This window comes from Fundulus heteroclitus, chromosome 13, assembly GCF_011125445.2.
Source record: "Fundulus heteroclitus isolate FHET01 chromosome 13, MU-UCD_Fhet_4.1, whole genome shotgun sequence".
Classification (NCBI taxonomy): Eukaryota; Metazoa; Chordata; class Actinopteri; order Cyprinodontiformes; family Fundulidae; genus Fundulus; species Fundulus heteroclitus.
This window is the reverse complement of record NC_046373.1, coordinates 26,506,834-26,517,704: the sequence shown is the minus strand read 5'-3', so window position 1 is coordinate 26,517,704 and position 10,871 is coordinate 26,506,834. Positions and strand designations below refer to the sequence as shown.

General features: G+C 38.6%; 2 gene segments (V, D, J or C); both read left to right on the top strand.

Annotated features, from left to right (window-relative positions):
* Positions 1-718: 718 nt before the first annotated feature.
* On the top strand, positions 719-2,176 carry LOC118565307. The segment is given in 2 exon segments: positions 719-774; positions 1,771-2,176. A coding segment is annotated over 1 exon segment (255 nt).
* A 5,926-nt stretch (positions 2,177-8,102) lies between these two features.
* LOC118565302 lies at positions 8,103-9,578 on the top strand. The segment is given in 2 exon segments: positions 8,103-8,140; positions 9,172-9,578. A coding segment is annotated over 1 exon segment (261 nt).
* Positions 9,579-10,871: the final 1,293 nt, after the last annotated feature.

Below are 10,871 nucleotides of genomic sequence, written 5' to 3'. Positions count from 1 at the left end.
ATCTGATGATGCTTTTCAACTATTTTATCTGTCCTGTTGTGTGTAAATAGTTCCTTAGCTTCTTTTTATCTTAATTTTGCTTAGTAGTTTAGTTAAGTTACACTAGCCTTGTAGAGAGGATTTATTGATTGAAATAAAGTGTTAATTTAGATACACAACATTCTATTGTGGTGTTCTCTGGATATTCATTTATTTCTCTTAATAAAATCTTGAACTTTAAGGGATGTTATCACTCCTTTATTCTATAAGTGTGCAGAGTTTTCTGTTAGAAGAATGCCAGTGCTCGAATCACCCTTTCAACTATTGTCCTAATATCAGCTGTTTGGACTGATATTAGGACAATACCTAACAGACCGAGAGTTATTTATTGAACAATAACTTAAAACAGTACATAATGGCAGAACACAGGACACTCTGTTCCTTTGAGGGTACATTGTAATGATTCATTTCTGTGTGATTTATTAAATTAATATATCTAAACTTGTTTCCATAAACTAAGTTTTTTTTTGTTGTTTCGGGGGATTAAACATGTTAAAGTTATTCATACTTTAAAGTGCTATGAATAAAAGTCTAAATTCTGTGAGATTGTTTGGTTATAATTGAGGTTTGAAAGATCTGAATATGATACAGGCAGCAGATTTTATTCAAGAAGTTTGTTTTTATGAAAGCCAGAGAGCCGTGTCTCTCTACAGTCAGAGGTTTTTGTACGGCGGCTCAATGAGTTTGTATCACTGTGGTTGACGTTCGGCGGAGGAACCAGACTCGAAGTTGGAAGTAAGTCACAGTAAAAGCTTTTTTTCAGTAATAATTGTCTCTTTAAAATATTTTACCCTGATAAATGAAAATTTGGCAAATTGTGAACTTTTTTAGCATTAAATTAAACACAAAGGTTATTTTAAGAACATAAACCCAATGTAGGTTTCAATCTGAGTTTTTTATGGTTTGGAGAAGAATGAAACAAAAATTTAGATTTTCAGTGGTTATTCTAGACTTCAAGGTTTAGTTTAGTCTGAAAATGTATGAAAACTGTGTATTACTGCAGTCAAAGGTCTCTGTACAGCAGCTCACTCAGTTTGTATGTCTGTGGTGGGCTTTTGGTGGTACCGGTGGTGGTGGGGTGTCATTGGTGGGATGTTGTTTTTATTATAGTTCTGTCTCCTGTTGATAGTAGAAAATTAAATCTTTGTTTCCATTTTTTTGTCGTATTGTGTTTTGAATAAGACTAGAAAAAAAGTTAAGAGTGTAAAGCAACACTGGAAGTGCAATGTCAACAATTTGAAGATTAAAAGTCATGAGAACAATGGTCAGCAATCCAAGGGCATATCTTTTGTTCATATGTATTGTAAAATTGCTGATAAAAAAAACATGAGAAAACTGATATTGAGTTGGTCGTTTGAACAGTATGAGTTTCTCGGGAACTTTTACTAAATGAATTGGAATTGAATTGAATAAAAATATGTGATCTCGTTTTAACACAAATTACAGTTCCAGTGTAATTTTGAATATCAGTTAAAAATTTCTAAATATATTTTTTCTACATTTCAGTACTGATTATTTTAGTTCAAACCGTATTCTGAGTCTTCCTGAGCTGATATGCATGAACAATTTTTAAAGGGAAGTGAAACAGAGCGTGAGCTGAGTGGCTGTTAGAGCAGAAAGACATCTGTCAGAAACTTCTTTATGGAGAAAATCAACTCTAACAGGACAAGAGTTGAAATGACTGTTGTTAGATTCTAGTTCCTGTCCTCTAACCTGATTGGTGTCTCCTAGGTGATGCCCGTCCCACCCTGACAGTGCTGCCCCCCTCCAGTGAGGAGCTGCAGCAGGGGAAGGCCACCCTCATGTGTCTGGCCAACAAGGGCTTCCCCTCAGACTGGAGTCTGTCCTGGACGCTGGACGGCAGCAGCAGCTTCACCTGGGAAGAAAACAAGAGCCGAGTGGTGCTGCAGAAGGACGGCCTCTACAGCTGGAGCAGCACCCTGAGGCTCCCTGCAGACCAGTGGAGGAAGGTGGGCTCTGTGACCTGTGAGGCCTCCAAGGGCTCCCAGCCTGCAGTCACACAGACGCTGACCAGAGACCAGTGTTCCCAGTCCTGAGCTCATTCACTGGGAGTTTGCTGGTCTTTTTCTGCTACTGCTCTGTTTTTGCTCTTTAGTTGTTAGTTTTTTTTCCCATATGTGTTCATATGTTTTTGTAAGGCTTGATGATTTAAATAAAACCAACAAAAACAATATTTGTTTGTCTGTTTGCATTCATTTCTTACCAGAACAATTGCACTGGACATTTTCAATACAGATTATTTAAACAGCTTTGAATCCCTTTATAATTTCATAAAAAGTTTTTACGACACTCAAAGATACAGACAACATAAACGAATGGCTGCAAGTTGAAAAGGGGATCATGCTTTATATACTAGGTTGAAGGTGTTGGTTTTGAGTAGTGAATTAAAGGTAGGTAGAGAGCAAGAGTCCATGATGTTATGAGGAAGAGACGTTCCAGGGAGGTAGAGCAGTGGAGGCAAAGCCTTGGTACCCTGTAGTACTGTGCTTGTTCTGATGGGGGTCAGGATGTTACAGTCAGAAGAACTTAGGTGGTGGGTGGGAGAGTGACTTTGAAGAGGTTCAGTAAGATATGGGGGTGGGATTACCGAGGGTTTTCTAAGCAATGTGTCCAGTATTGAACAGGGAGCCAGTGGAGTTTTTAGAACATGTGGATGTGGTCTCTGGATTGTTTGTAAGTAGATGTGTAACATACTGCATTTGGAGAAAGGATCAAAGTTGTTGCAAAAAAATGTCACAAGTTTAATATTGCGCTTATAAAATAAATTACATGAAGAGTCGCTGATCAGAGGGTTCTCACAAAAGCCATCACATACTTGGCTTTGTCATACTTAGATTTTGCTTTTCTTCAAAGTGACATTCCCTGACTATAACAGCAGAAAGACATACTGTATTGAAGAAATGCAAACCACTTATTTTTATTTTATATTTAAGTTTTGACTCTCTAAAGTAAAGTAAATCAAACTATGCCCTTCTCTTATTGTATCATTATGTATTTATAAATTACTTGGTAATATCAACATATATGTAAAGGTAGATAAAGGTAACACAAAAAAACTTGTGCAAAGTTTGATAATGTATTCTTTGCCTACTGTGTGTGTGTGTGTGTGTGTGTGTGTGTGTGTGTGTGTGTGTGTGTGTGTGTGTGTGTGTGTGTGTGTGTGTGTGTGTGTTTGTTTGTGTAACTAACTGTAACTGTTAATGGAAACCTCCAACTTATATGTGTGACAGATGGTTCAGTTTCTGATCAGCTTGACTGAGGGAGGTTTTTGTACGACTGTTTTTCACTGTGTGCTTGGCCACTCACTACCGATTTTATGAAGACTCTGACAGTAATAAACTGCAGCATCTTCAGCCTGAACTCCACTGATGGTCAGAGTGAAGTCAGAGTTTGATCCACTGCCTGTAAAACGACTTGGAGTCCCTGATGCTCGAGTGCTGGCATAATAATTGAGCAGCTTAGGAGTTTGTCCATCTTTCTGTTGATACCAGGCTAGAAGGTGGTGTGGCCTGCTATAATAAACATTCTGACTGGTCCTACAGGTGATCCTGGCAGATCCTCCCAGATCAGCTGTCACTGCTGCAGGCTGAGTCACTGTGACCTGACCTCTGGACTCTGAGGACACAGAGACAAAAACATAAAGCAGCTTGATGGTTTTGTGGGCTTCATTTCAGAGGGACAGATGTTGATAGAGGAGAGGAGTTTGATCCTCTGGACTTTACCTGTGAAGCAGCAGCAGAGGAGAGTCCAGATGAGGACGCAGATCAAAGTCATGTTTTTGATGAGGAGGATTTCTGTGTCTTCTGTTGTGATGAAGGACAGCTGTCAGTCCTCCAGTGTTCAACTCTCAGGACTATAAACTCTCCCAGAGCACTGGAGCATGGTGCTGCTGATGCAAAGTGCCTCTCTATGGAAATGCTCTGTAGTGATTCCTGCAGGGACTTAAAAAAAAAATGACTTTATGAATGTATATGAAGTTTTATAGGATACTAATCAGATATTTCATTGTTTTACTTTATGTATTTTTCTCACAACAGTTAATATTAATTCATAAACAATAAACAATGCACACATTTCAAAATCTACACAAACAACAGATTAAATATTTTTTTATGAGGGTTAGGTTTTGTTCTTGCTTGTGCTTATATTTACTGTTTGAGTTTTCATATAAATAATTTTCAGTCTTTCAGGTCAGGTTCATTTGAATATTCATAGTTTCAAATTATCTTCACTTTAATTCTGATGTTTGTGGATCACCACTGTCATCCCACACCAATAGAACAAATTCATTAAGACTAAAAAAAATATTGTATCATTCTGAAAGGTTAGAAACTGTACCATGCGCTTAAAATATATACTTTTTCATCAACAAATTCTAGTTTGGTAAAATGGTAATCAGTAATTGTACAGCGCTTTAACTAGACCGATGACCCCAAAGCGCTTTACTCTACAATCATTAATTCACACCCTGATGGTAGTGAGCTTTATAAGTAGCCACAGCTGCCCTGGGGCAGACTGACAGAGGCAAGGCCTTATATCGATGTCACAACGGTGGGAGAAGTGTCTTGCCCAAAGACACAATGACTGACATGGTTGGAGTGGGGGATTGAACCAGCAACCCACCAACTGCAGGACAAACTTATTATCTCCTGTACCACTGTTGTATCTATTTATTTATTTAGTGGATATGTTCTGGTTAAAATCAGGCTAAATTAAAAGTGACATTATATTGTTTTTAATGCAGGTTTTTCATATTTTCATGGCAGTTCATAATATTTTCCGTCCTGAGAATTTTTTGACAAAAGTGTTTGCCTCAAATGTCTTTAAAACAAAAACCCAGCACTTAGGTTTCTCTGTTACTCATTTGAAAAATGTGTCTTAGTTTGATATTAAAGTATAATGAAGAAATAAAGTAGTTGTGCAAGGATCTTAAAATGCATCTCACTCTTATGTTAGATCCTGGAACTTGGATGCTTTGAGTTTCCCAGAACCATGATTGATTTTCAGCAGTTAAGTTCATCAAAAAAAAAAAAAAAAGTGCTAAAAATGTGTGGTCAGAACATTGCCTGAGGCGTTATCTCACAATTCATGTGTTGATAAAAACCGCATGACTTAAATAGAACACGTGTCAAAACTCAGTTTCATGAACATTATTACAAGTGAAACATCTGCAACTGTGGATCAGTTCCTCTTCTGCTGGGAGGTTTTTGTACGACGTTGTATCACTGTGTGAACGGGAAGCTGTTATGCTGCTGACAGTAGTAAACTCCTGCATCTTCAGTCTGAACTCCACTGATTGTTAAAGTGAAGTCAGTCTGTTGTGCTGTTGCACGAAACCTCTCAGGCACTCCACTCTGACGAGATGTGGTGTCTGCAATCAAAAGTTTTGGAGCTTTTCCACTTTTCTGAAGATACCAGTCAATGTCATCACCTATAAGTCTGTCAGCTTTACATCTAATGGAGACGGTTTGTCCCTGAACACCAGACAGAGCTTCAGGAGTCTGAGTCAGAACAATGTCTCCTGAAGAACCTTTAGAAAACAAAACAGAAAACACATTTTACAATAAAAATGTTTAACTTAAGCAGAAAATGTTACAAAGTTAATTGTGTTTCAATTTATATCGTTCCAGAACATCGTTGTCATAAATATAATTTTTGAGCAGAGAGTCTCACCGTGAACCAGGAGCCCCAGGGTGGTCAGCAGTAGAGTCAGTGACATCATCATTGTGCTGCTGGTGTGTCAGTGGCTCTGAAAGGCCTGGACAGCCACTGATCAACACTGACCTCTTAACAGCTGGGAGCAGAGAGGCAGGACACATATGCAAACACACAGAGTCAGTCACATGGAGCTCAGCTCCACAGCTCATAACGCCTCCTTCTGTTAAACCAATCTATCAGTGGTATGAGTCATTTTAAACTGAACAGCTCAGGCAGCTCTATCCAGCGCAAAAACAGCAACTACTGATCTTTGTATTTTTCTGATTTATCATGAGCTTTATAATGTTTCAACAGGGTGTAAAGCTGAGAACAAGATGTATCTTGATGGATTTTGTAAATGCTGTGCTGTTAAAAAATTAAGAATGAAGCATCTCATCCTTCTGACACATCGAAAGAGCCAATGAAATGTTCCTGTATTTTGCCTGCACTATCCAGATAACGAACAATGACACACACCGGTGCATGGCATAGTAAGTCTGTAGTTTCATCCACCTGCACATCCAAAAAAAATAGGGCACTTTGAATTTCCCTTCTGATCTAATCAGAAACAATAGCAGCAGTAGCTGAAATCCGATCATTTTGGATGGAATGAGACATACCAGAAAACACAGCTGATTATTGGAATTGTGAGGCAAAGACAGTCATATTTTGCTAATGTTTCTGTAAATTCTCTGTAATCCTCTTCTCTCTATTAAGGACATTTCATCCCAGCGCTGCAGGTCCCGAGCCCGTATCATCATCAGAGATCCCTCACACCCCCACCATGGACTGTTCTCCCTGCTGCCCTCTGGGAAGAGGTTCCGTAGCATCCACTGCTGGTCCACCAGGTTCTGCAACAGCTTTTTCCCTTTTGCCATCAGATTGCTGAACTGTTGAACTCTGAACTGGACTCTGCATCACATTCAAATTTGCATCTTTATTTTGGCACTACAAATGTTGCTGAACTTTGATTATCCATTTGCCTTTTTGCACCATTATTGCCTTTTGCACATAAACAATGGCTGAACATTCTTCTGTATACTGTTCTTGCACACTGTTTTTTACATTCTGATCACTGCTGCACTTTATATTGTAATGCTGATTTATTCCACCTGCAATCCCTTTACACTGTCATAAGCTGTATGCAACGAAATTTCGTTCTGTATGCACTCTGTACATACAAAATGACCATAAAGTCTAAGTTTAAGTCTATGTTCAGTGAGAAATCACCACTGACTCAGACCTGTCTGAGTCCATCATGACACTAAGATTTTGGCTCTGATCTGTGGTTTCTAGCTATAGTAACTAAAGGTGTGTGCTAACTCCTGATCCTCCTTCTGACCAAAAATTATTCAGTTTTGTTTTTATTCAGCTGATGAAAGTTATGGCACATCCATGTATTGTTTTTTTCTATGCATTTGCCAATGCTCTATTAGGTTTATGGTCACCTGGTGACACTGTAATGTATAGTTGTGTGTCGTCCATATAGTGGATCTCAAACCTGTGACAACCTTCTACACCTGATCCATCGCCACATTTGATAGTTAGGTATACAATTTTTTAAAACAGTTTATTTAAAATCACTTCTCTGTTGATGTTCAGTGTTTTAATAAAATATGCTTCAATAAAGTGAAGGCCTGAGGTCCAGATGCTGACCTCCTAGTCTCTGACCACTAAGATTATTTTCCCTCAGGTCTCACACTGAGGTAATATCAGAATGTTTGGTAAACCCACAGCGTCATAGAGCATATAACACAATTCAACTGTTTTCTGTTGTAATTTAATGGGTTTGCATAATTTTGAGTGAATTTACGTGGCAGAAACAGACTAAGCACATTTGACACAAATTTAAACCAAACTGATCAAATCGATAATAAATCTCTACAGACTAACATATTATATACAGTTTGAGTAAAACTCTGATTTCCATTTAGACATCTAAAACTCTCGGTCGTCTTCTGTTGATGTTTAAATTTCTGCATCACTGTTCTCATCATAAAACTTTTGTATTTTAACTCTTTTAAAATATTTTGTGAATTTGACTGAAGAACTCTGCTGAATATGTTTTTTTATGATCAAACATTTTCTTACATATTAAAGTTTTGTTAATGAGATGTTTGATGAGAATCATCCATCACCTGCAAGTAAAATAAAAATAAAAATACAACAGATAAAATCCATCACATTTAGACAGGGGTGTTATATAACATACTAGAGTGTAAGAGATCATTTTTTATCTTTTAGAAAGTTGTAGTCCTGATATTTTGTTTGTGTCAGAGTCAGAGAGCCGTGTCTCTACAGTCAGAGGTTTTTGTACGACGGCTCAATGAGTTTGTATCACTGTGGTACACGTTTGGTGGAGGAACCAGACTGGAGTTTGGAAGTAAGTAAAAAATAAAGCTGTTATTTTTATGGATTTGATTCTAATGTTTTAATACTGTTTCATAAATTGAAGCTAGAGAAATGCATTATTTAATATTTTGCACAGAAAGCTCTAGGAAACAAGTTTTTTGATTGAGTTAAAATCAAAAATGATAACAGAGCAACAAGTTAGTATTGATCTAAAGCTTAAATGATGTTTGATTCTCCTTAGTTGGTCTTGGTTTGTAGGTTTAGTTTAGTCAGACAGACTCAGAGAGCCGTGTCTCTACAGTCAGAGGTTTTTATATCACTGTGGCTGACATTTGGTGGAGTAACCAAACTGATTGTTGGAGGGAAGTTTACTTCATAGCAACATAGCAAAATTTATAATGTGCTGAAATATCTGAAGTGAAGCTGAAAAAAGGACATTTCTGCTCTTCTTCTTCTTAAAAAAAAAACAAGCTGAAATTAAACTATTTAATGTGCAACTTGTGTCAAATGTTGCTTCTAAAATGATTGTCAGGAATGAGGTCTGGTGAGTTTGTTAATGTTATTACTTTTTCACTTTAGTGGTCTTCTACCGTCTGTGACCCAGTTTGGTGGTTTGGTCAAAAAAAAAACCTCCATCAGAACTTGAACAGGACTAAAGCTGTTATTTGAGGAATAATCAGTCTTAATCCACCGATGCAGCCAGAGAAAATGTTACTTTGGTGACACTTTTCTCTTTTTCTTTAGCATTTCAAACTTTACAGCAGTTGAAAATTATTGCTGATTGTAAGGATGAAATATTAAAGTTATTCTATTTCTCTAACTTGAACTTAAAGAGTTGATTAAAGTATTTAAAACACAATTCTTTAGTGATTATTTCTGGGCTGATCTGAGCCTCTTAAAAGGAAGTGAAACAATGTGTCTGTGAGTGACGAGTGAAGCATGAAAACATCTGGCAGAAACTTCCTGTTGTAGAAAATCCCTCCCTGACTGTAACCATGTCACAGTATCTGCTGCTTAACTCCTCTGTAGTTCTCATCCTCTAACCTGATTGGTGTCTCCTAGGTGATGCCCGTCCCACCCTGACAGTGCTGCCCCCCTCCAGTGAGGAGCTGCAGCAGGGGAAGGCCACCCTCATGTGTCTGGCCAACAAGGGCTTCCCCTCAGACTGGAGTCTGTCCTGGAAGGTGGACGGCTGCAGCAGCAGCAGCAGCTGCTGGGAGCAGATCAGGAGCCCCGGGGTGCTGCAGAAGGACGGCCTCTACAGCTGGAGCAGCACCCTGAGGCTCCCTGCAGACCAGTGGAGGAAGGTGGGCTCTGTGACCTGTGAGGCCTCCAAGGGCTCCCAGCCTGCAGTCACACAGACGCTGACCAGAGACCAGTGTTCCCAGTCCTGAGCTCATTCACTGGGAGTTTGCTGGTATTTTTCTTCTACTGCTCTGTTTTGCTCTTCAATCGTTTCTCTTGGTTTTTCTTCCATAAGTGTTCTTCTGTTCATGTACAACTTGATGATTGAAATAAAACTGACAAAAAATAATAATGGCTTTACTTTATCACTTAAATGTATTTATTGTTTTATTGGACCGTTGCACTGGACATTTTCAAAATAGGACATTTAAACAGTTTAGAAAATCATTCTGGCTCTATTTTAGACAAAGTTTTGTCATGGTAAAATCTTCAATGTCCATCAGTCACTTACCCTAACCCTATACGATAAGATAAGATAAGATAAGATAAGATAAGATAAGATAAGATAAGATAAGATAAGATAAGATAAGATAAGATAAGATAGACTTTTTTGATCTCACAGTGGAGAAATTCATGTGTTACATCGGCTCAATAATCAAACAAAGGTGCCAAAAGGAGGAAAAGATAGATGAGGTATATACAGTGCGTCCACATAAATACAGTGGATCGAAAAAAAAAAAATAAGAAAAGGAAATAAGATTTAGGATGACTTATGTACATTCAAGGTGATTTATATACATATGGATTTCACGTTGTACATTAAAGTGGTACCAGGTAAAGAACAACAGTGAGGTAGTGAGATAACGATAATGGCTGAAGTCACTTATTTAACAGGATTATTGCACAGGTTATTGCACAGGGTATTAAACAGTAATTGCACATTGGTTACTGCACAAGTTATTACAGTTACGTATAGCGCAGCATTGTAAAGTCTGATTGCAGCAGGGATGAATGACCTGCGGTAGCGCTCCTATTTACAAACAGGGTGTATAAGTCTGTCACTAAAGGAGCTGCTCAGCTCCCTACAGTCTTGCTCCTCTATATAACTGAGTTTCATGGCTTTAACAAATACGGCAGCATCTTCAGCCTGAGCTCCACTGATGGTCAGAGTGAAGTCAGAGTTTTATTCACTGCCTGTAAAACAACTTGGAGTTCCTGATGCTCTGCTGTTAGCTTTATTTAAAGGAGGTTTGGGTATTTTTCACCTCTTTCTTGGAACCAGTCAAGGTATCTTCAACTATTCAACCTGCAGCTGTTCTGATTTCTAATGCTGACTGACCCTCAAAAAGAACTCACTGCTGCAGGCTGAGTCATTGAATTCACCTCCAGTTTACTGCTGGTTCATGGTGTGATCACCCTCAGCACGGGCTCCCCTCAGGGCTGCGTCCTGAGCCCCCTGCTGTTCACCCTGATGACACACGACTGCGTCCCCAGGTTCACCACCAATCACATCATGAAGTTTGCTGATGACACAACGGTGGTGGGCCTGATCAGAGACGACAACGACCAGGACTACA